The sequence below is a fragment of the Epinephelus lanceolatus genome, chromosome 12 (assembly GCF_041903045.1).
Source record: "Epinephelus lanceolatus isolate andai-2023 chromosome 12, ASM4190304v1, whole genome shotgun sequence".
NCBI classification, from domain to species: domain Eukaryota; kingdom Metazoa; phylum Chordata; class Actinopteri; order Perciformes; family Serranidae; genus Epinephelus; species Epinephelus lanceolatus.
The window spans coordinates 27,788,155-27,813,733 of record NC_135745.1 but is presented as its reverse complement, the minus strand read 5'-3'; the positions used below and the strand labels follow the sequence as shown (position 1 = coordinate 27,813,733).

At 42.4% G+C, this 25,579-nt stretch overlaps 1 protein-coding gene across 1 annotated transcript in view; it reads right to left on the bottom strand.

Moving 5' to 3' along the window:
* Positions 1-25,579, bottom strand: part of hs2st1a (heparan sulfate 2-O-sulfotransferase 1a) — a 35,155-nt gene that overhangs the window by 5,753 nt on the left and 3,823 nt on the right. Inside the window, exons 3-6 of the mRNA XM_033651318.2 lie at positions 2,220-2,473; positions 2,050-2,135; positions 1,639-1,777; positions 1,310-1,407 (exon numbers count right to left, since the gene is read on the bottom strand). Of these exons, the coding sequence (XP_033507209.1) occupies positions 1,310-1,407; positions 1,639-1,777; positions 2,050-2,135; positions 2,220-2,473 (577 nt within the window). The remainder of the gene's footprint in view (positions 1-1,309; positions 1,408-1,638; positions 1,778-2,049; positions 2,136-2,219; positions 2,474-25,579) is intronic.

The following is a 25,579-nucleotide window of genomic DNA, read 5'->3' as shown; positions in this document are numbered from 1 at the left end:
AATCAGAAATACTTTATTGATCCCCAGGGGAAAACTGTGGATCTAGATTGCTTTGGTGTGAGTTGCAGAATGTTGGAGATATCAGCCATAGAGATGTCTGTCTTCTTTTCAGTATATTGGAACTAGATGCTACTCGGCTTGTGGTGCTCAAAGTGCCAAAAAAGTACATTTGAAAAACTCAACATCAATGTCTCTTTCCAGAAATCATGACCCAGTTACCTACGATAATCCACAGACCTTGTTGTGAGCAGTTTCATGTAGGAATTATTTTTGTTTTTACTTAACTACACCCGCCAACCAGATCATTGCCAGGAGGAAGCATGCAAAAATCTTTCTGGGCCATGTGGCATCACTTGACAGATGTAATTTTACTGTTTGGCTGCTACAAAAATTAGCTTCAAAACCCGACACAATTCCTGTAGTCCTGGTATCACCCTGCAGGCGGAAGCATGCATCTACTATGGACAAGAGGCTCGTGCACAAGATGCAAACAATAGCATCCGCCTCGGCTGAGCTGTAACGTTACCCAGCTAAGTGGTGCTGGGTGAGCTAGCAGTAGATACACTCTTCCTTCTGCAAGTGATACAGTTGGCAAGTGTAGTTCAGTAGAAAGAAAACAGTTCCTACATGAAGCTGCTCACAACAAGGTCTGTGCGTAACCTTGAGTAACCAGGTCATGATTTCTGGAAAGAGACATTGCTGTTAAGAATTTTAAATATTTGTTTTTGGGCACTTTAAACACCACAAGCTGAGTGCCATCTAGTTCCATTACACTGAAGAGAAGGCAGACATCTCTACGGCTGATATCTCCAACACTCGGCAACTCGCATCAAAACAATCTAGGTTTATACATAGCTACAGGTAAGAGTGAGTGCTCTAGTGAGTGACTGATGCACCAGAATGGTGGATGCAGGACTGACTACAATAAACTTCTGCGCCCATTCTAATGAAGGAGAATGTCACTAAGTGCATCGGTTTGGCTTACTGATATGTTTTACTTTTTGGACAACACAGAGCTCTATGGCACAGAGGGATATGTTAATCAGGCTTTGGCTACACCGGCAGTACTTGTTAGGGTTCAATCCATCATTGGTTTCGGTCTTTAGTATGGGATTTGTTGACTGTTAGAAAATATAGATCATCACCAGCGTTGAGAAAAAACAGTAAAACATGACTAAAGACGAGCTTAATCAAGCCTTCTTCCTGTCGTCTCAAAATATCAGTACAAAAATACAAGAGAACATTGAGATTATAATTCTGACTCAGTCTCATCTCAACAGGGTACAGCGTTAGGTGTTTGAACACTTACCAGCATTCAGAGTAGTGTCCACAGAAAAAAGGAATCTGGAGCCAGAGCTTCTCAGGGGCACAGTCTGAGCCGCCGGCTGATACACATTCATCGAACGTCTGAAACACAGAGTCAGTGCAAGGATTTAAATATGTCTTACATACGATACTCGGAAGATACCACTTGATTTCACTAACTCAGACTGCTGAAGCCTCCTATTAACTTATAATACATCGCTTAATTATTGGTTCAGTGTTCATATGGGCACCTGACTATATCTTAAAGACAGACTGAGGTTACTGTGAACCTGTCCTTTAAATGTAAGAGAGAGATTATTGACGTGTTTTAACCTTCTTGTCTCCTTGTTTCCTGCGTCTTAAGCCCGGCCGGTAGTCATCCCCGAAACGCAGAAAGTAATAGTACGACACCAGCCTTTCAATGGGGTCACGGATCACATTTATGTAGATGGGTTTCCTCTTCACTCCAAACCTGAGAGAAATGACAGTAGATGAGTTGAGGCACTCAACAGGCAGTCCAACTATTGAGATTAAATCTTGAGACAGACACAGTGCTGTTTTTGGTTGGAACATACTGAGCTCAGAGGATCAGTAATCTTTGTGCTACATTCAGATCATTACACTACACTGCGTAAGTGAAAAGCTGTAAATGACCACAAGGTGGAGTCACCTGCACAAAGCCACAGCAGGGTGAACAAACTGTTTTTACAGTATTGACATTATATTACAAGAAAATGCATTTACTTGGTGAAGTCCAGGAAGGAGACATGTCCGTGGTAGAAAGCCGGCTTCATTTCCCTCCACTCAGTCACATTCTTAACAAACCGCACCTGAACCAAATAATCAGTATTATTACAATGAATGAAATGCTCATAGTGACAACAATGTAGGAACATCAAGAGAGCAGCTCTGACCTGGTCCTGTATGGACATGACCGGGTTGTTCTTGGTGGTGTTGATGTGCAGGACATGGTAGTGGTTCTTCCCGCACAGGTCGTAGGCGATGTTGGTGAAGGAGGTGCTGGCCGTCTTGGGCACGCGGTTGTAGATGATGACAAGGTCGTCTTCGCCCTCTGATGGCGACGAGGCCGATGAATCCCGTTCCCTCAAGCCGTCTTGCGTGTGTCGCTGCTCAATCTCTCGTACCTCGTGTCTAGCGATGGCTCGTTCTGGAAAGGGACGACAGAAAGTTGGATACAGTTTAATACTGCACAATAGTAGCAGTGAAGCAAAAAAAAAAAGTCCATCGGTGAGTTCTAGAGAAAAATGTTGGCATTTACGTTTCCGCAAACCACAGATATGTAACATTTGTGTGTTTTCTATTATGTACGTTTCTGAGGTGACAAAGTTCAGATTACATGTAAATGAACTGATTTAGTAATCTTGAGGTGGATGGGATGGTGGATGGCGTGACACCTAAGCCACCTACCAAGCTGCAGACCACTGTTAGAGACCAACACTGGCTGTTTTTTAGTGAGACATTGCTGCCTTTTTAGCTGCAATAGGTCACTGAAAGTGGGTGTTTGAGGTAAGTCGTTGCTGCAATTCCAGCTGCGATTGTGCCGCTGAACAGGGGTGTTTTAAGCGAGTAATTTTTATGTTTCCAGCTGTGATTGTGCCACCACACATGGGTGTTTTTGATAAGTTGTTGCTGCCTTTCCAGCTGTGATTGTGCTGCTGAATGTGGGTGGTTTTCGTGAGTCAATGCTGCATTTCCAGCTGTGATTGTGCCACCAAAAGTGGGTGTTTTTAGCAATTTACTGCTGCCTTTCCAGCTGTGATTGGTCACTTAAAGTGGGTGTATTAAGCAAGTTGTTGCAATTCCAGCTGCGATTGTGCCGCTGAACATGGGTGTTTTAAGCAAGTCATTGCTGCGTTCCCAGCTGCATTTGTGCCACTGACTGTGGCTATTTTTCAGCGAGTCATTGCTGCCTTTTCAGCTGTGATTGTGCAACCAAAAGTGGGTGTTTTTTTTTTAGCAAATTATTGCTGCATTTCCAGCTGTGATTGTGCAACCAAAATTGGTGATCTTTTCTTAACCATAACCAATTGGATTTTGTGCAGAAACATGACCACAGCCTTGCTGAAATGAAAAGAAACATAAGGTGTCAATGTATCTGCTACATAACAACATACAACATACAAATACATATACATATCTATGGTTTGCAAAAATGTACAGTGCAAATATTTTGTCCAACAACTGATTTGCACAAACTCCAACCACATCAAGGAATTTTTCTCCAGCGCTTCTCTGAATCTGACCTCTCTTTGGAGCAGAATAAGTGAATAAAAAACAATTGTAAACACATGCACAGTGCAGACAGGGAGCAAGAAGGAAAAATACAAGGAGTTAAACATGTGGGTGTCTAAGCAAAACCACCACCATCTCCAACTCCCACACATCCCGAGATCTTTGTTTACATATGGGTCAATGTTTAACACATCTCATGACTATGTTCAAACAGCACCCAGCTGATGCATATTTGACATCTCTGCTACAAATCTAGAATTAAATGTAAACCTGATCCACTTAAGATGAGCTACAACCTAAATATATTGTACTGTGCTTTTCAGAAGAGACTGAACTGTAACTTCATTAAAAATGGATTTCATTCGAACATCTTTCTGAGAGCAGATAGCTAAAAACTCTTTTCCTGTTTCACACCGAGGATCAAGAATAATGTCAAACAGGAATATTAGTTAATAATTTTGTGAGCAGCCTATTTCACGCTGCGCTACAGATTCCACTTTAATATCAGTCCCCTACCTTTACTTTCACTCACCTTATTTAACCACAGAGTGAAGTGTCTGTGTGCTCCCGTTTTAGATCAAATAAATGTACCATCTTACGGCCAAGTACATCTCCGGGTGTTTCAGACAGACTCTAGATGGTGTGAATTGATTTCTCCAACATGGTTTCCTCTTCTACTGAGGGAGGCATCATGTAACGAGGGTGAAAAGGTGAAGAGCGAGGGGTGACGGGCTTAGAGGTTAGAGGTTGGTTGTTAGACGGTATGGCTACAGTTATTTGATAGCTAACTGGACATTTACAGGACATCAATACACTATAAATAAGGAGGGCGGAGGGATCTTTATTCAAACACTGCATGAAGCGGCAGAAAAGCCAGACCTCAGTGCCTCGGTGTGAATGGGTTCAACACAAAGAAGCCCAGGGCCTTTGTTGCCCTCGGGCTTTTCTTAGTCTGAATTCGCCTCAGATTGACTGGTGTTGACAATGCCTCAGAGTGCTCCGCAGGAAGGATGGAGCGAGAAGAAGAAGGGTGTTTATGTGAGTGTGTGTGAGTGAGGAGAGGGGAGGCCGCACAACACTGGAGCACCTAATACCCGTGGGAGCACTGAGTGGAGCCAGTGGGCTCCTAAAGCCCTGCCTAAAGCCCTGCCTGGCTGCTGAGACACTGTTACAGCCTGGCCTGGCCTGGCCAGCTTTAAAGGCTGGCATCTGGCACCGACGGCCAATTAAGATGTCAACTGTGATTCCGCCGCCCTCTCCTTCATCTGTGTGAACACACGTGGGCATGCACACAACAACACACACACACAGAAATACTCTCACTGCACCCTCTCTTACACCCTCCTCCTGAGCAGCTGTTAATGTTCCACTCATCAAAGCTGGATCTGGTTACGGACGGAGCCGTGCCGCAACTGCTGCTCTGTGGCCGATGGTGTGGAGAAGCGCCAGGTGGCCGTAATGGCCGAAGGCTGTCAGCATGCAGGACAACTGTAATAGAGACATTCATTCACGCGTCCTTCCAAAGCACGCATTAGCCAACAACAACAGCAATAACAGTTGCTATGTTGGAACTTTATCACCTGGGCTCAAATTTCCTTTTAGGATTATTTTTATGACGGTGTACAGTGAACGGAGACAGAGCAAGACAGTGACAAAAAATAGAGTGGGAGTGCAACCCGTGACAATGCAAGTCATAAATATTAGGTGCCTTTAGTATGATGCGTAGATCTTAAGGCCCTGAACACATATTTTCTCAATCCACATCTTCCTATGACTGATAGGGTCTTATAGGAACAGAACACTTTCTGCCAAAGTTTGAAAAGCTGTGCTGATTAATCAATTTATCAAGTAGTTATCAACTTTTCTTTGAAAAGAAAAAGTCAAAATTATCTGGTTCCAGCTTCTTAAATGTGAATATTTTCTGGTTTCTTCACTCCTCTATGAGAGTAAATGTCTATGAATCTCTATGAGATAAAACAAGACCTTTGAGGGCATCATCTTGGGCTTTGGGAAACACTGATCATCACTTTCCATTTTCTGACATTTAATAGACCAAAAATATACAACTAATTGAGTAATTAAGAAAATAACAGATTTATTGACCGTGAAAGTAATCTAGCGAAGTTCACATGATTTGTGAACTTTGTGAACTGTGCTATTCACACTGTTTTTTTTAAAAAAAGGTGATGTGATGTATCTCTGTGCACCAATCAGGATTTAGCAACATTTGAATCTAAATCTGACAACTAGGGATGCACAATAATATCGGCACATCATCGGTATTGCCTGATGTTGGCCTTAAAAGAACTATCGCAATCGCCCAACATGCTGATGATATCCGTACATCATCAGTATCGGCCAATGTCGGCTCTAAAATGAACTATTAGAGTCAGCCAACATGCTTTTTCTTATTTTGCACATTGAATAAACATTACATACATTGAAAAGTATTGTATTTCATGTCTCCATCTGCTGGTGGGCCATCACAATAAGAGTATACACGCATAACATGATATTAATTCCACAACTGAAGCGATCTGATAATCACAAAAACTAGATAGCGAAAAAAAGGGATATATAGATATCGGTATCAGTAATAGGCCAAATAAGTAGATAAAAATCGGCATATCGGATATCTGCAAAAAGTCCATTATCATGCACCCCTACTGATGACAGTTGCTGGATTGCTTGTGTTGGCAAACCACTGTCAATCAAATTTGATCAAACCACTTCTGCATAGTCCTGATGAACTTAATGAATATGCAATACTTCCATCTATTTTTCTTCCTTACTTACCAAAAGCTTCTCTTAATCAATATTTTGTCACTCACTAATGGGGCAAATGACCAGGTGTAATGTAAATTGGGGTGATCATAGTGACAACACACCCCAAAAAACTACAACTCGACCCACAAATTTCATGTTTTTGTTGACTCTAAAGGCGGGATGTCTGGATTAACTTGTTTTGCCATAACCTCAGTTACATTATGTCACAGTTTCATAACCATAAGAATTACAGAAGCTATGATATCTATGGTATCCTGATTCTTGCACTGTTGCGCTGTGAAACCAATCTCACGAGTCACATTGTTTGTGTTAGCAGTTAAATTCTCCTGTCGCAAGTCCAAACAAGGTGTGTGTGCGTCGGTTTGTTTTATGTGATAGAGAGTTGTACCATTTATCAGAAATATTGAAAAATATAACTGTAAAAATGTCAGAGGGCAGTTATACTCCAGCCTTGTACTCGCCAAAAAAGAGGCTTAAATTGGCAGAGTGGGAGCATTTTTAATATCTACAAAATGAGAAGAAAGTTATTGAAGATTTGACAACGAGTGTCGTCAAAAAGTGGCTGCAAAGGGGTCAAACATTTTGAATATGTTTCATCAGCTTCAATATAATCATCAATTGCTGTATGCTTGAGTCAGGGTAAAAAAAAAAAAAAACTTGAATGGATACTGTAGTGAGCTGGAAATGAACCAACTGGACCGACTTCAAAATGAATGTTAATGTTAGTCCGTATCGACTGGATGTATAAACAGACAACTATTTGCTAACCCTTTAACCATATCGACTTCTGTCAATGTGCAGCATGTTTTAGTACCCCAAAGAAAATCTGTTAATGCAGGTTTAACTTTTGAATGTTGCCTTTTTAGTCATGGGTTATGTTTTATATGAATACTTTGGATTCAGACTGAGTTTCAGGGGCTTTAACTGGTTAAAAAGAAAACTGTTGCAGTATTTTCTCACTTGGCTCTAATGGTTTGCCCAGGTTTTTTGACATCTGAGGCGAATGGAGTTTCAGTTGACATTTTCCACTGCCATGAGCAACACATAAAACATAAAAATAAATCAACAGCAGTGTGTTTTTTTTTTTCAGAGAGAGAGTCCCTGTTACTCTGGATAATCCACAGACCTCGCTGTCAACAGTTTTCACTGGAACTACTATCCATTAAAGAAATACTCAGTGAAAACTGTTGACAGCGAGGTCTGTGGATTATCCGGACTAACAGGGACATTGTTTCTGAAAGAGATCTTGCTGTTGAGCTTTTTAAATGTATTTATTTAGTGCTCTGAGCACCACAGATTAAATTCCATACATCTCCATTGTGCTGGCAGCAGATTCAGAACAAGATATCGCATAAACAAACTGGACAAATAAGACAAAAGCTAGCTACATACCATTAGAGAAGTGAGAAAATATGTTTTAATTGAGTGACTTGACACTTTCAACTATAAATTCTGTTGCTACAGATATAAACCACCCCTCTAGACACATTTTAAAGTGTGTATGAAAACTAATTAATTCATTAATATTTAGTTTAACATGGTCTTATTTAAGTATATAAGTTAGCATCTTTTATTTGTTTATTTATGTTGTTTGTTAGCTTGTAACTGACATAGGTCCGGTTTACATCCAAAAACTGCACTCTACCATGTTTGCTGTCAAAACTTTCACTATGCTAATGCTAACTCTTCTCTGTTTTCTGTACTGATGAGTCCACTCTGCGCTGCAAGTGTTAGGTTGCTTTGCTGGTGTTGTGTTGACGTCTGTTTCACCGTTGATTTGTTTCCCATCAAAGGTGCTGACACACTAGATGGACAAAGAACTAGTTGCAATGAAGGCCAACTGTTGGGTTGCCTCATGTCACTTGTATCTCAGTCAAAACATTGCACTTGAACACACCAGAAAGACTACAACCAACGGCCAACTAATATGTATGTTCCGCACCTGCCTGAGAGGACATAACTCTCCATACAAGCAAGTGGCGGCAGTCTGTATTTGTCAATCAAAAGGGAAACCGGAAAACTGACAGGAGGGATTGAAACGCTAGTTAGCCAGTTGACAGAACCATTTCTACAAAAGAGCTCCACGGCTAAAAAGAAACAATCTCACCATAACAGGTTTGTTTCGATCTCACGCCATTGTGACTTTAGTCGTTTGTTTACTTTCCTCAGTTCTGTTTCTCTTCTTCTGCAATGAGCTGAACTGCCAGTCAGAAGGATTTCATTCACCAATGGGCTTTGCTGGCTGCAATGCCGATTCAACACGCTGAATCAGCGAGAAGACAGCAGATAAGGGCCGACTAGTGCCAATGGTGCAGGACAAGCTGAAAAACTAGGGCAACAGAAGCTCACCAAAAGCCCAACATTGACTGACGGCCGACCATTGGCTGGGTGTGTCAGGGCCCTTAAACAGTAATTGGCTTCCCTATTAGTGATGCACCTAATCTTGCTTGCCCGTGGTATGTTTGAATCTTTTGTGACAAACTTTGCACAGAGTCACAACAGTCAAGGTCTGCGATTTTAGGGAACATAAAGAGAAGATAAACAAATTTTTTAGCAGAGGGGGACTTTAAGCCATTTTGAACTGCTGACATCTTCATGGCCAAACAGGAGAACATGCATCACCATATAAGCTTTTTTTTTTGCTTTGCTGTGGCATAAACACACAAATTTAGCTCTAGCTTGCAAGGAAGGCTGGCAGCATCTCAGATTTTCTCAGACAAGGTGGGGGAGAGTGAGAAAAGACCAGGGGCTACTGTGTCCCCAACTACAACGCCCTGAACTACGCAAAGGGGCCCAGAAACCACTTGTTAAAGACATGGTGTTTTGTGGCAAATTGCCAACAACCAACAAGGAGGCGAAGCGGGCATGGACAGGGCTTCTTAGGCTTTGTAGTCGACGCCCTATTCATTGCGAGGCTGAATACACTTGGCACAGACCTCCATATCAGAGGGCGCCACACACACACAAACTTAAGCTTAGCGCTCCCTTCTGAGGTCATTTAATTAGAGAACAAAAGCCTGAATTACTATGGCCACACAGCAGGCCTCCTTTCATTCCACATTTCCGTCAGTTTCCTCCCCTCAAGCCGTCTCTGTGCATTAAAAGCTAATTATGAACCGTGAAGCCAACACGGGTCTTAAACATTGTGACAACTACAAGCCTATTACTCTGAGTTTCATTCAAAGTGAGAGACAGGAGGAAGACAGAGCGCTGGTAGTCGAACATATTTACTGAAGCAATTTCGTGGCTGATTAGACGCAAGCATTTGAAATCATCATTCATACTCGCCGCCAGATCTGCAAAATGTGACAGGCCGTCATGTATTATTGCTATCACGTCAGATCTGATGGGATAATAAAAGTGGGGGAGAGAAGATGATCCTTTCTCCTAGCAGCACATAAATCTATCATCGCTCCGATCCGCCAGTTGGAGCTCTCTCCCTCTGTCTGCTTCCCCTGAGAGGGTTAGCCCTTCGAACCGAAGCCTTGGGCTAGGTGGGTAATAGAGATTGGCTATCAGCGGCAGACTGAGGTGTACGGCTTGTATGGTTCTGCTCGGATGCCGCTGGATTGCAAAATCAATGAAGGATGACAGGGAGGAGATCTAGGTTGCTGCTGTATAAAAATCGAGTTAGTCTGCTGCTGCTGGTGCCGTTTCTCTCTCTTCCCTCTATATAGACTTGGATGCACGCTGCTGTTTTGCGGTGCCAGGTTTAGGGGGGACGGTTATGTCACCACTGCAGCACTCAAGAACATTTGTCTGAACCCCACACTTATGAATTTCTAATTATTCTAATTCAGTCTCTGGATCCATTCAGCAGAGAGTGGATTATCGGAGGAAACAGGAATGAAGTCAGTCTGATGGGGAGATTCAGACCTGATTGAACAGAGCAGAACCTGCATTATCATTGCTATTTAAGTGATGACAAGGAATATGAAACATGCTGCAAGAGGAATCTGTTGTGCAGCTTCTCAACGCTGCTGGCAGCTGCAGAGAGCTGGGAAAAAGGAGACGGATAAACGAGCGCTTTCATTAAGTGATTGTGAAGGTGTTCGGTACATTCAAAACGCCTTCGGAGCTTTCAAACAAGCTCAGTATGAAAGCAGAAACAGAGACACAACCACGCACAGGGGAACATAAAACTTCCTTTAAACTAGACGCCAATACTTTTATGCTACATGCAGTATTTCATATAGGCTATTTCTTTAGAGGAAGATAAGACGGAGAGACATTTGAGTGCAGTTGTTTAGGTGGACTTTTTGAAAAAATGGGTAAATTGCCAAAACTGAGGCATTTTTTCCCACTGGCTTTGACACACAAGTATGACATTGACACTCCATGAAAGGTCTCATTCACTCTGCTCTGTCCTCCACAGTACAGCTGGGGAAGAGCAGAGAGGTGGGGGGTTAGGGGGGAGAAGAAAGAAGAAGAAACAAGGGAGACAAGGACCAGGTCTGAGTAACATGGACACTGACGAAAATGAGGCCAGACAATTTGATCTCTGTTTGTAACAGCTGGGGCAGGGCGGCATTAACCCATTAGGGGGCCCAGGGTAAAAGTTTGCTGTTGGGGCCCCATTGACCCCTCTGTGCATTGTGTATGCATCCTGTCACCTCCAAGTTTGCTTTAAGTACAGTAAAGATGGCTGACTGTTCGTGGCAGCTTCATTATTTATACACAGAGACCATAGACTGTATATAAAGATGGACAACGCATCTTCACTTCTTCCCACTGTACAAAAAGGAAGCCAAAATATCCCAGATATGGCCTCTGCCATCAAGCACTGGTGTGCAGTAGCGATCTCCGCTGTATCTAGTCGCCTCCGTCTGAAGGAATCCCAAGCAGTGCCATTGATCACGGGCACACCAACACCTCTTTTTTACAGTATCAAATAACCAATTAAAACAAACTTATCACGAAACGAACACTTGAACGAACATCAGCATTATAAAAACTATCTAAAATGACAATACCTATGTTGGAAAAAATGTATTTGAAGTGTACTTTGATCGTTTAGTTTGGCCCATGTCCCATCCACTAACATGGAGGGAGCAGGGTTTATGTCATATACTGCAACCAGCCACCAGAGGGTGATCAAGATGTTTTGGCTTCACTTTTTGTGGAGCTGTCATGCCGTCCATCTCTATTACACAGTCTACTTTAGAGACTCAGATATGACTGAGTAGTACCCTGATGATGGAAAAACCTACTGCCTACTTTCAAGGGTGCAGAGGCAGGATGCATTCGAGGTTGCGTTGCAACCATAACCAGCAGCAAATCATAGCCTGCTTAGCAGAAATCCAGAGTGCAGAGCTGATTTGAAGCGTTGTTTTGTAAGTGTGTATTAGGCCAAAAATATTGTACATGGGACAAATGTGAAGCTCCGGGTAACCCTGCAACAAAATGGTCAACTTCTCCATATTTATCAGGGTAACCCTGCAACAAAATGGTCAACTTCTCCATATTTATCAGAGTGATATTTATGGAAGAAGGGAAAGATATCTGTCGGCTGTGATTGGTTGTTCCTCGTCACATGACGTGGTGCGCATCTCTTTTCCCACATTTAAAACTGTTGTACCAATTTACTGTGGCACTAAAAACTGAGTCATTGGCCTAAATGGATGTTACTGTTAAAAAACCTGTATTCAATGTGGACTGGTCATGTTCAGTTGATACCTAGTCCATTAAATAAGGTCAGTGTCTGTACCAATCTGGTCTATCGGATCCCAAAGCCACAATATTTCCCCAATTTAGACACAATAAAAATCTTAAAACCTGGTTTTGACACAGGAACCCAAAAAGACCAGGTGAAAATATTCCCTTACAATTCAATACAAGACAACGGTCTCAAAATTAAAGTTTAAAAATATTCATATCAATAACTGCTCAAGCTGTTTAATCAAACAAAGGGTTATATTTGCTGGTTCACACTTCTCAAATGTGAGAAATGTTATGCCTATTTTAATTACTTTTTGACAATTATGTCTTAGTCTCAAAATAAAAAGACTGATTTATTATTCAGTAATGAAAAAAGTCATTAGTTGCAGCTTTAGCAAATTTACCTAACAAATGTGCTAGAATCAAATCACCAATTCCAGGGAAGCTGGGATATTTAGGGCCCCTGAATGACTGGCACTCACTGACAAACAGCAAAGCACAGAAACATACAGAGCTGTCTTGTCTGTAGGAAGATCTGGGGACTTGTTGTCCTTTAGGTTTATCATAAAAAAGAGGAAAGCCTGATTGGGAATGCTGGAAACGCTGCTGAACAATGTATTAAAGTCAGACAGCAATATAAGCAACTGAAAGGCTCCACTATTGAAATTCAAATCAACAGATGCACCCGGCGAGGTGAAGTAGTGGAATAAAATGTCTGGCTACATTGCAGTTTCTCGTAAATAACAAGTTTCACAGTGATGTGATATTTCCTGTCCCGGACTTGGCACCACTGCTTTGTGAGGCTCCATAAATACAGGCTGAAGAGTTTTTCATTGTTATGACTTTCACGGTAGTTCTGCTTTTACTAGAGGGCACAGCGGAGAGCAGGAAAGGTGAGGAAAATACGGTGGGAGGTGGGGGCGGGCAGTGTGCTGCTAAGGTCATGAGCCGGATTTCCACCTACAATGGGAGGTGCATGATGGAAGCACTCCAGCCTCCGGAGAGATGCTGCTGCTGCAGGGCCCGGGAGTTCAACTCAGCACAAACAATCCACATAACGGTCGTTTATCCTGAAAAGCCTGGAAATGGCTTTTTCCCTCCCTGACGAAGTAGCATGTTAAAAACAAGAGTGTTTTTGTCAGAGATCGCCGACAAAGCATTCCTCACACAGAGAGGAGACAGAACTCGGCCTTGTCGACGCTGACAGACAGCACTGTGCAGACAGTTTAAAGTGGTTAAGTGGTTTGGGGTATGGGTCTTGAGACCATAATTACTCCATTGAGTGTCACAGAGGAGGAGGATGTTAACACTAGAAACTTCAGAAATGACCTTCTTTGGACCCCACTGACTCTATAAGTTTCATTCTACTCAGCCTTGTCGCGGTTGCATATAAATAAGACTCAGGATTTTATTGCAAGACTGGTCAAGACCACAGCTGTGGGGATGTCACTAAATTGTCAAATAAAGATGGTTTAGTTGATTTCAGCTTCTTAGAGTTAGCGTTTCTTTGCTCATAGAAAACAAAGGAAAATTCATACATACAATTCACCTCTGTAATGCCTTTATGATTATTTTATCAAAGTATTTCTGATGGAACAATAATATACACACACTTGCACTGTATATTCGGCAATTAGGGGTGTCAGTTTCGATTAATTTTCCTTTCGATGGTAGACGCCTATTAATTATTTTAAGGGAAAAAAATGCAAAATGACGAGAAATACAAGAGGCCCATTGACTCAGTGAGCTTTAGTGCCACATTTCAAAGCGCTATCCATTTTAATGTTTCGTGATGTAAATGTTTTGCCTTTTATTTTCTGCTGACTTTGCTGACAGGCAGTTAGTCATGTTAACATGTGGAAACAGCACCCACTGACCACCCTTTGGTCTTCACTGATTTGCTAGCCTTGGTTGCTCTGCACCGCGCACCACCTGGGTCAGCTAGGAGCTAACTGGTGGTGCCGCTTATTTGGCCAATTACCACTGGTGCAGAAACTCGGCAGCCACCCTCCAGTCTCTCCCCAGTTAGCTCTAGTGAATAAGCAGCATTACTTTGAGCAGCAAATCCCCTTTAGCATTGTTAACTATGTTAGCATGACGAACAGTGCTGACAATGCCAACGGTGCTAGCAGAGATAACAGTGTTAACAGCCTTACAAGCAGTAATTGCCACATTAACGACAAAGCTAGCTAGCTCCCATCAGATCCAGTTGGTGCACAGCGCAGTAAACTTCAGAACAGCAAAATGAACCTTCAGACCTAAACATGTTACTGCTCAAAAATATTCTCAGGGGATAACCACCTGTGGACATCCCTATGGCAACTAAAAGAGGTCAATCTTCAGTTGTTTTCTGTGGTTGTTTTTATAGAAATGTGGATCTTTAAAATCAATTTGAGGAGGGCCTAAGGTTTGCATGTTCCAACTTCATTGTAAGTGTGTCATGTGGTGTGGGACTCACACTGGCCTTGGTCATGATTTGGTCTCAGTTTAGGTAGTCTTGACTACAACACTGCTAAAAGTAGATCTGCGCCATTAATCTAAATATTATCCACATCACAATCACAAGCTTAAAAATGTTCTAGGTGTAAGAGAACCTTTTTTGTGCACATGGTGCAGCCCAAGCTAAAAGTGCAAGATGGGGTATTTTTTTTGCTCTGTGAAGTTCATGAACTACAGATGAAAAACAAGCTGTTTCGACTAAACTCAAGGGTACACTAAATAAGATCCAGCCACATGTGGCCCATTTATAATTTCTAGTCTAAATGCAGGCCATGTCCCTACACTAATGATAACAATTCAGAATAGATGGAGATGATAATCGTCATGGTTCAACCTGCCACTTTTCTCCCCTAATATGTCTTGTGTGTGCGATCGAAGCCGGTAGTGCTGTCTGACAGGTGAGCCAATAATGTCTGGGAAAACAGAGAGAGTAAAGGGGGCCACGTTCTGTCTGCTTCATCAGAAACAGCCAGTCAGATGAGATTATGGAGCAATTTACACAGATGGCAGATCCCATCATTCCCCTGCCTTGTTAAGTAAAGGCGGGTCTGACAGGTTGTGGTGGGGGAGGGGGGGTTGGGGGGGCGCGATTGATTGGAACAGATCTCATCTTGGCACAGATTGTCAATGACTAAGCAGTGGGAATTAGCCAACATTTTCAGAGGCACTTGCGCTTCAAAGGAAGGAGAAAATATCTGGGCAACTCTTGTCAAGAGAAGTGCCATCAAATGCATTTGTTCGGGGAAAAGAAACCGCAGCAGGAATGTCCCCGTCACCGCTAAATGTTCACAGCCTCACAAACGCCGCAGTCAAATCTGTGAGAGCGTCAAGTGAGAGAAACTTGCCCAAATTAAAGCAGCTGTATGCATATAGATTCACAATGAAACACAACTCTGTTTTGCTCAGAGCCCTCATATCCTAATATAACAACAAACAATGTTTGCATAACAGCGCAGATCTGGTTGCAAGCAACAACCCAGATATCTGATGTTCTCTTTCCCTCTTCGTCTCTCGGCCCTGCAACAGATAATTAATAATGCATGTATGGGAGTCCGGGGAGAACTCCATACTCTATTAAGACAGAGCAGACGACAGCTATTCATAGTTTTAATGACGAGTGGGAGGGACAGGTGAACACCGCAGAGGATCCGTCCCACACAGAAACGTGCTACAGCGTTATACAGAACATCTCTGCAACGACACCAGTTCAACTTGTTATCACCGCATCTCTGCAGGCTTATCTGTGCGTCTTTCATCTCTTAGTTCACTGCTTCTCTTATTTCATCTCATTATATTTAGCGTCTGCAGGCCATCTATCCAGTGAGGATGTTGCACAGTGTTCGCCATCAGTGCATTGCTGTGGCAGGATGAGCAGGCCCCACTTTTACTCTCTAGATACTGATGCTGAAATGAATCCGATGACACTGTGGAAGTGATTTGGATCATTCAGCTGTTTGTGCAGTCACACGTGGCTCTAAATACACATTACATCTTCAAGTGGTGCTAAAATGATCACCTTCACTTTTCAAAATCTTTTTGTTTCAGTTAGATTTATTCACTCACTAACACCTCTTTTACTGTCTGAGCACTGGACTCAGATGGGGAAAGCTCCAAATGATTAAAAAAAAGTTTTATATGATGTTTTCACGGCAATATTAAAAGAGGACTTCCACCTTAAAATAAATTAACTTAATATTTGTTACATTGGTGATACCTAAATATTGTTGTTTACGTCTGCACAAACCAGACGATGCTGATGTGTGCGGTGCATTTACTTGCGCGTAGGCAGGCATCTGTTTTAGAGATAATGGCGAAGCTAATTAAGTTAACTGTGGGGTAAAAAGTTCGACTCACCCGTCAATATCACAAACTGATGTGCAAATTGATTCAAATGACAAAGAACCCGATGAGCCAGAACGAAAAACAAAAATGAAATTTTTTAAGTCTTGGGAGAGATATCCCAGCATCTTTGAGTTGGATGGAAAATAAAACTGCAAACATACATCTAGATAAGTGACACATCAAGTTCACAAGTTCAAAGTAGCACATCCTACAGATCAATGGGGGCTACACAAAATATTTTCTATAGCAGGAATTGCAGAAATACGTTAACTGATAACAATTAGGATTAAACTTCTGTATTAAATGAAACACAAACTACAACAAATTTTGGTTAATTAATGTCATAAAGCTTTTAAAACATTCTCGTATGTCACAAGCCTCACTGCATAGTATCTTCTAATCTAAGGTGACTAAAAATGGCAGCCATGCTCAGTCATAAGTGGTGAGCCCTGCCACTGTCTATGTAAAAAGTTTTGTGATGAAGAAGAAATGTCACATGAGTCAGCGTCCGCTTTGGTTTGACAACTACAACTAACTACAAAAAAAAAAATCAGTTGGTGGAGTTAGAAAGAAGTGAGCCCATCAGATGTTTGTCTGAGCCCACTCCTCATCTCTGCTTGAGGCTAGCAGCTCAAAGCTACATTAGCAACTACTAGCATAACACACCTGAATCTCTGAACTAACTGTTGCCGGTCTACTAGTTGCATTGTGGGTAACAAAAGGTGGAGGGTTTTGGTATAAAGACCGCCACATGAAGATGGCCCTACCTGTAATTGGTAGAGATTTATTTTCTTCTTTGAAAAATAATCATTAATTTATATTCCAAATTATGAGTGGAGTCAGACTGTAAAAATAATGGACGTAGCTACCATGACGTCACCCAATGGTTTGCGGACTCCGATTTTGAAGCCAGTTCGGCATTTCAGCCATCACCATCTTGGTTTTTTGGAGCCAGAAGTGACCATATTTGGGGAGCGAGGGGTGGATCTGACTGAGAAACCAAGGACAGTATCGGCAGACAGCCTTAATTATGCGTAACTTTAAGCCTTATAATGTAAATGGGTGAGTTATATAAAAATTCACTCCCTGTACAGTGGTCATGAAGGGGGAAATTAGCTTTAGAGACCAAAACTGTATTTTGTACCAGGCTGTAAACATGCTTATTTCTGCTGTAAGGTTGGGGCACTTTAACATGGAGGTTTATTGGGACTGACTGGCTTCTGGAGCCAGCCTCAAGTGGGAATTCAGTGAACTGCAGTTTTTTGCCACATCCATGTTGACTTAATTTTTCAGCTCCGGAGGATGCCGCTTGGCAAAAATGTGCACTTTCATCAATTTAACAAAATGCTACAATATCAATCAAAGTGAAGTGTTGCTGAGATTACCACAGATATTTAGTGATTATATTACAATACTGAAATGGAGATGGACAAGTTTTGAAGTATATGTTGATTGCACAATGTAATGACTAAAAAATAATGACACCATTGGCATTTACACTGATTCCCTGTAAGCCTCACTTTCACCATGCAATTCTGTGTGCCACTGACACGGAAATTAGGACTCGATTTGTGGCACAAAGGAAATGCGTCAACCATTGCACAACCAAACAGGAAGAAGATAGTATTCTTGTTTTCCTTGGTAGCTATTGGTAGCCATCCCCAGTTACCAGAAAATATCAATGCAAGTGTTGTGTAGTTCATATCCCCAGTAACGGAAATGGCGGACGACGGAACAACTGAAGTAACCATGGAAAAAAAATGCAGTGTGTTCTGTGTTGTTGGCAGATGCTAGGCTCTGAGGAAAATGGAAAGCAACCTGGTTGTGTTTGTGACAGTGGCACCAACATTAATATCACTTGAAAATGTTAGGAGGAAAAGTTGTCAGTTTCTACAATAATAATCTTTGTTATATAAAATTATATCACAGACCAGTTTCATTAGGTTGATATAAATGTATGAAAAAATATAGCACTCAATCACTTTAAATTGAAAAGACATTACCATGGGCTCTTGCAAACTATGGAAGGTATTTTCACTATTTTCTAACATTTAATGGGGTAAAAGATTAATGGATTCATCCCCAAAGTAATTGGTGGACTAATCAATGATGAAAATAATTGTTTGTTGCAAACCTAATGAGAAAAGACATTAATACAGAAACATTATCTTGATGCTTGTGCAAATTTTAATTATGTTGTTCTAGAGGGTTTATAAAACTCTATTTACATTTTTTAACAAGACCAACAAAGAGACAGTATTTATTGTTCAATAAATCTTGTCTGACTGAAGCTCAATCTGTTTAATAAGGTCAGAATCTGCAGCAATACTAATCCAGTGTATGGGACTGGCACGCCGTTAATATTAGTGAGAGACAGGGCAGGATGGATACAGACACTAGTCTAATAAAAAAGTGGTTAATCAATCAACCTTGCGTGCAGCATTACTGAAAGAAAAAATATGAACACCACAGAGAAAGAGACAGAGATGTAGACACACATAAATCTACTGATCCTCACTCAGCAGGGGACGGTCGAAGTGAACGAGCTGAATATTCAGTGACCCAGATATTCCATTAATAAGGTCTTGTTCACACACACAACACAGCTGTTTGCCGTGCTCTTATTTGTATTCTGTCTAATGAACTTCAAGTTGAATTTCAGGCTGTTTGGCAATGCTCCCCACACCATTCAGCACAGCGAGGAGAGACACATGCAAAGAGACAAGAAAAAGATGGAGACAATGGAAGGAAAGAGAGAAGGGGAGGAGCAGACAGGTAGAAAAGAGCTGAAGAAGTCTGGCGGGGAGGGGAAGCGGTGTAGTAGCACCATATTGGTCTCTGAGGACGCCTGGTGTAACAGGAAAACAAGATAAAGGCAGCTTTAAACCAACTCTAAAACTAACAGGAGCAAAGTTGAACCAGGGGCTGAGGAAGAAGAAGGGCAGCGCTGCTCGACCACCTTCCTTCCTCCTTTATCCCTCCGTGCTCTGATGAAATTGGTTGTAAAAATGCTGCAGGCGTGCTTTCTTCGTTCCTCCCTTTTTTTGTGTCGGGGCTTATGATTTTCACAAGCTAGGGCTTTAAATATTTCTGTGTCGCAATGAAAATTAAATCATCTCTTTCATTCCCCACCCCCCCCACCCCCCCTCCTTCCACCCTCCATACTTCCTCCTCCTTTGATAGCACCTTGTTTCCGAAGCCAGCGGCGGATATTCTCCTTTCAGGCGTTCATCCAATGGGGTTAGTAAAACACAAGGGGGATTTGAATATCACAAAGGCGACTCAGCACGCAAATAAAGAAGTTGTTTACAACTATTGATCCAGGAGGAGCTGTATGAGAGTACTGTCATTATAAGTTATTACCATGTGAGAGGTTTATTAGGCGTTCGCCATTTCTCCTGTCAGAAGAGGAGCTGAAACAATCTGCAGCAGAGAGGAAACTGACACTTGCTGTCATGTGTTTACAACCACAGATAACCACCTGTTATCTGTCCAAAAATCCCACAGGCTTTCACTAGGTATGGCAAGGTGTGAGCCTAAGGGAGCCTAAATTTTATCTTGTAGCTTTTATCATCATTAAAATAGAGTGCGGTGAATGAAAAACAGATTATTTCTGAAGTAAAAGTCACACCAGCACAGCACTCAGGATCGATGTTCACTCTGAGCATCTCTGCAGGACTGTTTGCTGACCTGCATCTGATTTATTACAACTAAATAATAACTCATCAGCCATCAGTCAGAGCTCCACTTGCCCCCTCGAGTTCAGTCAATCTACTCTGGCCTGAGGGCTGTGGTGCCACATGATATTTGAAAGCCATTTCTTTGAGTTGAGTGAACTGACACCTCTGCCCAACAGTGACACAGGGAGAAATGAAGACGGACGGGACTGTGAGGAGGAGAAAGTGTGTCTGTGTGAAGAGGTTGAGTGGTGGGCGGGGAGGGAATTGGTGAGAGGCCAGCTGAGGGGAGTGATGGGTGGGTGTTGGAGCGGGGTGTTCTTCTAGAACGGCCTCCAATTACATCCAGGGTGTGAAACCGTCCATAACGCCCCGTTTAGCCTGTCTGTCATCCTGCTACAGCAGCGAGCGCCGTGCTGGCTCCGGGTTGCTGCCGCGCGCGCCACTTTGCAGGGAACACATTCCCTGTCAGACAAAGTGCGCGCCAGGGGCCATAAATCCTCGGCCCCAATCAAAGCCTGCTTCTAACAATACAGCAAGAGCCCAGTATGACCATTAGCACTCAGCCTCCCTTCCTCCCACAGCAGATCCATCCCTGACACCTACGCCCGTCTCCGCTGTGGGCTCCCCTCCATTAGCCACTCAAATGGCATGTTTCAGAGAGTGACTGAGCAGGCAGGTCCAGGCGATAGACGCTACCGGCTGCTCATGGTAGCAGATGCCGACGTGCAGAGTGAAAGCAAATGACTCATGCGCCCTTTATAACCCTCAGGGAAGCTAAAAACAGAGATGTGGGGTGTCAGGAAGAGTTCAAAGGGAATCTGAGTGCCGTGTCCACAGGAAGGATAAGAGAACAACAGGAGGAAGACATGTAGAAGGTTACAAATTTAGGAGCTTGAGGTTTGCACCTGCAGCTGGAGAGAAGACACGGGGCTCTCGTTAAGTGCTACCGACCGCACCAATTAGCTTCAAAAAGGAAGCCACCGTTTGGTGTTGTGGCCCTTTGAGTGAGTCACAGTTGACACACACTTGACGAATGTGTAGGAGTGAAAGGAGTCAGGTAGATGCTTGGATCATCAATAAAGTAAAATTTCAAACAGCAGCTCGAGGTCTTATCGGTGACAGGATGAATGATGCGCAGCAGCGGGGTCTGGGCAGCAGCAGGGCAGCTCGGAGGTATAAAGTCATCCAATCAAAGTCTATGCAGCGTGTGCATGAGGACAGACCAGTGATGCCTGACCAGCGTCCTTTCAAGAGCAAATTCCTGACCAGATCCCCAGGTCCTGTGGTGGCGGAGTGTGAGGGTGGGCTGGAGGCTGCGAGTGCCTGGCATGACAATCAAAAGTCAAATTCAAACCCCAGGCTGGGAGCGATGGGCTGCGGTGACAAATGAATGCTTAAAAGTCTTGCGTCAGCTTTGCAAACACTTTGACAATGAAGGCATGCATCTCCTTCCTTCTTCTGCATTCAACAGCATCTCTCTTCTCTCTCAGAGCTCATCACAGAGCCGCTTGTGTCTGGAACTAAATATCACCACGCAACAGATGGAAATTGAATTCCTTTAATCAGGCTGAATAACAGCCAGCAGATAAAAAGGCGATGATGCTGAGGGGGGACAAAAAGTCTCTAAATATCTCTCCCGTTGGGTGACACAGAGCCCTCACATGGCCTGCAGGGCACAGAGGTGAAGAGGTGGTTTGCGTCAGTTACAAGGGCCATGAGGTGACAGTTTTATACACAACGCTTCTATTTAGGCTGCTCTCAACATACCATAGATGCCCTCTTGAATTAACCTGCCACCTACGGCTACAAATTTTATTTTCAACTGATTTTTAAGCATCAAAAAGGGGCAGACATGCTGCCAAAAAGCTGGGATTCCTAGAATGAAAACTGAGGTTTCCTTCGTGTTTATGAATATTCTCCCTGAGGAAATAAGTTCAGCATGGCTTGAATCTATAAAAGCAGGTAGCAGAGACAGATGTTACACAAATAATGATGCACTCAACTGCGTAATGAACATGCTTTCAGCCAGAAAACACGGGAGTCATTAAAAAAAATGTTGTTTCAAAACCCCTGCTGAAATTCATGGCGCTGTTATCAAAATATTACCCACAATATGCCACACTGGTTTTATATTATTGGCTTTACTGAACTTGTTGTGAAGAGATATTATCTTTCATCTTACAGCCCTGAGTTTGACTTCATCACAAGTGTCAGTTTTGCAGTTAAAAATCGATCAGTGGTGAATTAATTTGTACAGACAAATTTTATGACAGACAATTTTATGTTGTGACAACTCTGTGGTGAACATGGGGTCAGGTTTAGGCACAAAACCACTTGAACAGGGTTAGGAAAACATCATATTTTGGCTTAAAATACCCGGTTTGGTCACAAAAAACACAGCTGCAAATGTCCCAGCATCTCATTAAAAATACCCAATTTTGTTGCCACAAACAGGGCTGGAAATGTCCCGACATCTCATTAAAAGCACCCGATTTTGTCACTACAAACAGAGTTGGAAATGTCCCAATATCTCAATAAAAATACCCAATTTTGTCACCAGAAACACGGCTGGTAATGTCCCAATATTTTATTAAAAATAACCAATTTTGTCGCCACAAAACATGGCTGGAAATGTCCAAATATCTCACTAAAAATACCCAATTTGTCTGCAAAAAACACATCTCAAAACGTCCCAATATCTCATTAAAAATACCCAATTTTGTCACCAAAAACACAGCTGGAAGTGTCCCAACGTCTTGTAAAAAACACCCGGTTTTGACACTAAAAACATGGCTGCAAATGTCCCAACATCTCATTAAAAAAACCTAATTCTGTCACCAAAGATATGGATGGAAATGTCCTGGTGTCTTGCTACAAATACCTAATTCTGTCACTAAAAATATGGCTGGAAATGTCCCAGCATCTCATTAAAAATACCTAATTCTGTCACTAAACATATGGCTGGAAATGTCCTGTTGTCTTGTTAAAAATACCTTGTTTTATATTAGCAAACACAGCTGGAAATGTCCCTAACCTCTAGCTCACCAGGTGGAGTGTGCACCCCATATATACTGAGTCCTTATCAGCGGCCTAGATTCGAATTCTTTGCTGCGTGTCATCCCCATTCTTTAACCCCCCTTTCCTATATCTCTCTAGCTGTTCTATAAAAAATGGCAAGCTGTTCCCTAACAAAAAAAAAAAAAACAAAAAACAAAACCCCCACCTGGTTTGGTCCCAAAAAACACAGCTGTAAATGTCCCAATGTGTTGTTAAAAATACCCCAAGGTCTAATGCAATTCACCATTTCCTCCTCCTGATGAGAAACTGAGCTTATACACATATAAGTTGAACTATTTTACTTTAAAAATGTTGATATGATGCATATGAAACATACAAATGTAGCATAGCTATATATGGTTTGCAGAAACATACAAAGCCAACCTTTTATTCTGGCGACTGGGCTGCCACATGATCCCCTGCATTAAGACATTTACTTTTTTGGCAAATGCAAATTATTAACAAGGACATTTTCATGCTTTTACTTTGATGTGACAATTCTTTTCAAGTGTTTTTAAGAACCCGGTTATCTTCTGGTTAGGGCCTTCAAGGTGCTGTTTATAAAGTGCACACTGACTGATCAAATTTTCCACAGCTGGAGAAGATTTAATCACAGCTGAGTCAAATTCAGGCACTTGTCTCCTGTTTGACATCAATGAAACATAACGCTGAAATGTCCGTCTCAGACTTCAGAATAATACTGTGAAATTCTCCAAGGTGAGCATATGAAATTGCCTGAACTGAGAGGGACTTAATGGCATCCCTGACAGGGGAAGCAGCCCTGAATCCCTGCGCGTGGCTCTTTATTAAAGAAACTTTATTATTTCCATCCATCCATGCCTGCTCAGTAAGTCTGCGTTACTGTTGACCCAGCCGGCAGCATTGCTGGTGAGCAGCCGGAGAGAAACACCGTCAGGATAATGGATTAGGCCCACAGCAGGACACACAGCTGCATCACGGCATGATTGTAATGCAGGAGACTTCTCAGGGAAACCTTGGGACGACGATTAGCTTGGAAGCAAATCACAGCTTGTCTACCCTGCGGGAGATGTCTAATGGGGGAAATGATTCAACCTGTGTGTCAGGCAATAGGATCCCACGCTGCGAGGAGAGGGCGCTGGTCATTTCTACCTGCACGAAGTTAATTGTGAACATGTGAAAACATGATGCAGGAAGGTGACATGTAGAGGTTCTTGTGTTTTTATTACGCAAAAGTCATTTGAGGAGGTGTGATTTGGGTGTGGACACCACCTGTCCTTGTTGTGGTCGTTAGCCTGGTTTTAATTGTTGCACAGACGGACCTGCAGCAGGCGTACCTGGTAATGTGACCGGCCCTGCGGCTGTCTGTCAGCATCGTGCCTCTGAAAGCCTCAGTCACAACTATTTGGCTATGCAGCACATAATTCAGAGCTCCAGTATACAGACGTCTGCTCAGTCCAGTCATCCATCAGAGCACTTTTTGCCGAGTCAGCAGATTCTCGTGGCAGTGGGCAGTTGGGGGAAAGGCCTCTCAGGTTCTGTTTCAGCATCGGGAGAGTGTGTGTATTTCTCTGTGTGCGTGCAGCCTGGGAGAGTTTGGATTTTCACTGGGTGTAAAGTATAGCCCTTAACAGCAGCAGTAAACCATGTCACAGGCCGATATAGCCATCCATACCACCAGCACTCCTGATTGTTCCAACATGTGAAAACTCAGCTGGGATACTTTATCTACTTAAGTGATTGTTAAAGGAGTACTTCACCTGCCAAATGGCTTATTTGTATATCAATTACTCACCCTGTGTTACATTGAAAGAAAGAGTTTGTTTTTCTCGCATGCCTCTGCTGTGAGCGAAGAATCCAAAATGGAGAAAATTCTTGACTAAGTCATAGGGGATCGCATTTAACAACAGCAAAACTATATCAACACATCCGTTTACAAACTCTCAAACAACTCTTGCTGTATAATTCAAATCTCATTTATCCAGTCGTATGCTAAGTACTTCCCAAACACATGCATTTTCATAACATCTTTACTATTTAAAACACTTTTCCACAAAATAGCACAGGTGCACTACTCATCTGGGAGTGAGACTGTTATGCAGAAGTGTTTTAAACACTAATGTCTTAGCAAAAATTCACGTTTGGGAAGTACTGAGGATACGACTGGATAAATAAGTTGTGCCTGTAAATGGACATTTTGTTATAGTTTTGCTGTTGTTTAACATGGCCCCTTTACTTCAAATCATCAAGAATTTTTTGTTCACCGAAAAACAACGTTTTCTTGCCTAATTCAACATAACAAGGGGTGAGTAATTCATATAAAAATTGTCATGTTGTGGGTGAAGTACTGGAAATTCATTCATTAATTCATTTTCCGTAACCGCTTATCCTGTTGGTGGTCACGGGGGGGTGGAACCTATCCCAGCTGCCAATGGGCGAGAGGCGAGGTACACCCTGGACAGGTCACCAGACTACATTCACACTCACATTGACACCTACGGTCAATTTAGAGTCACCAG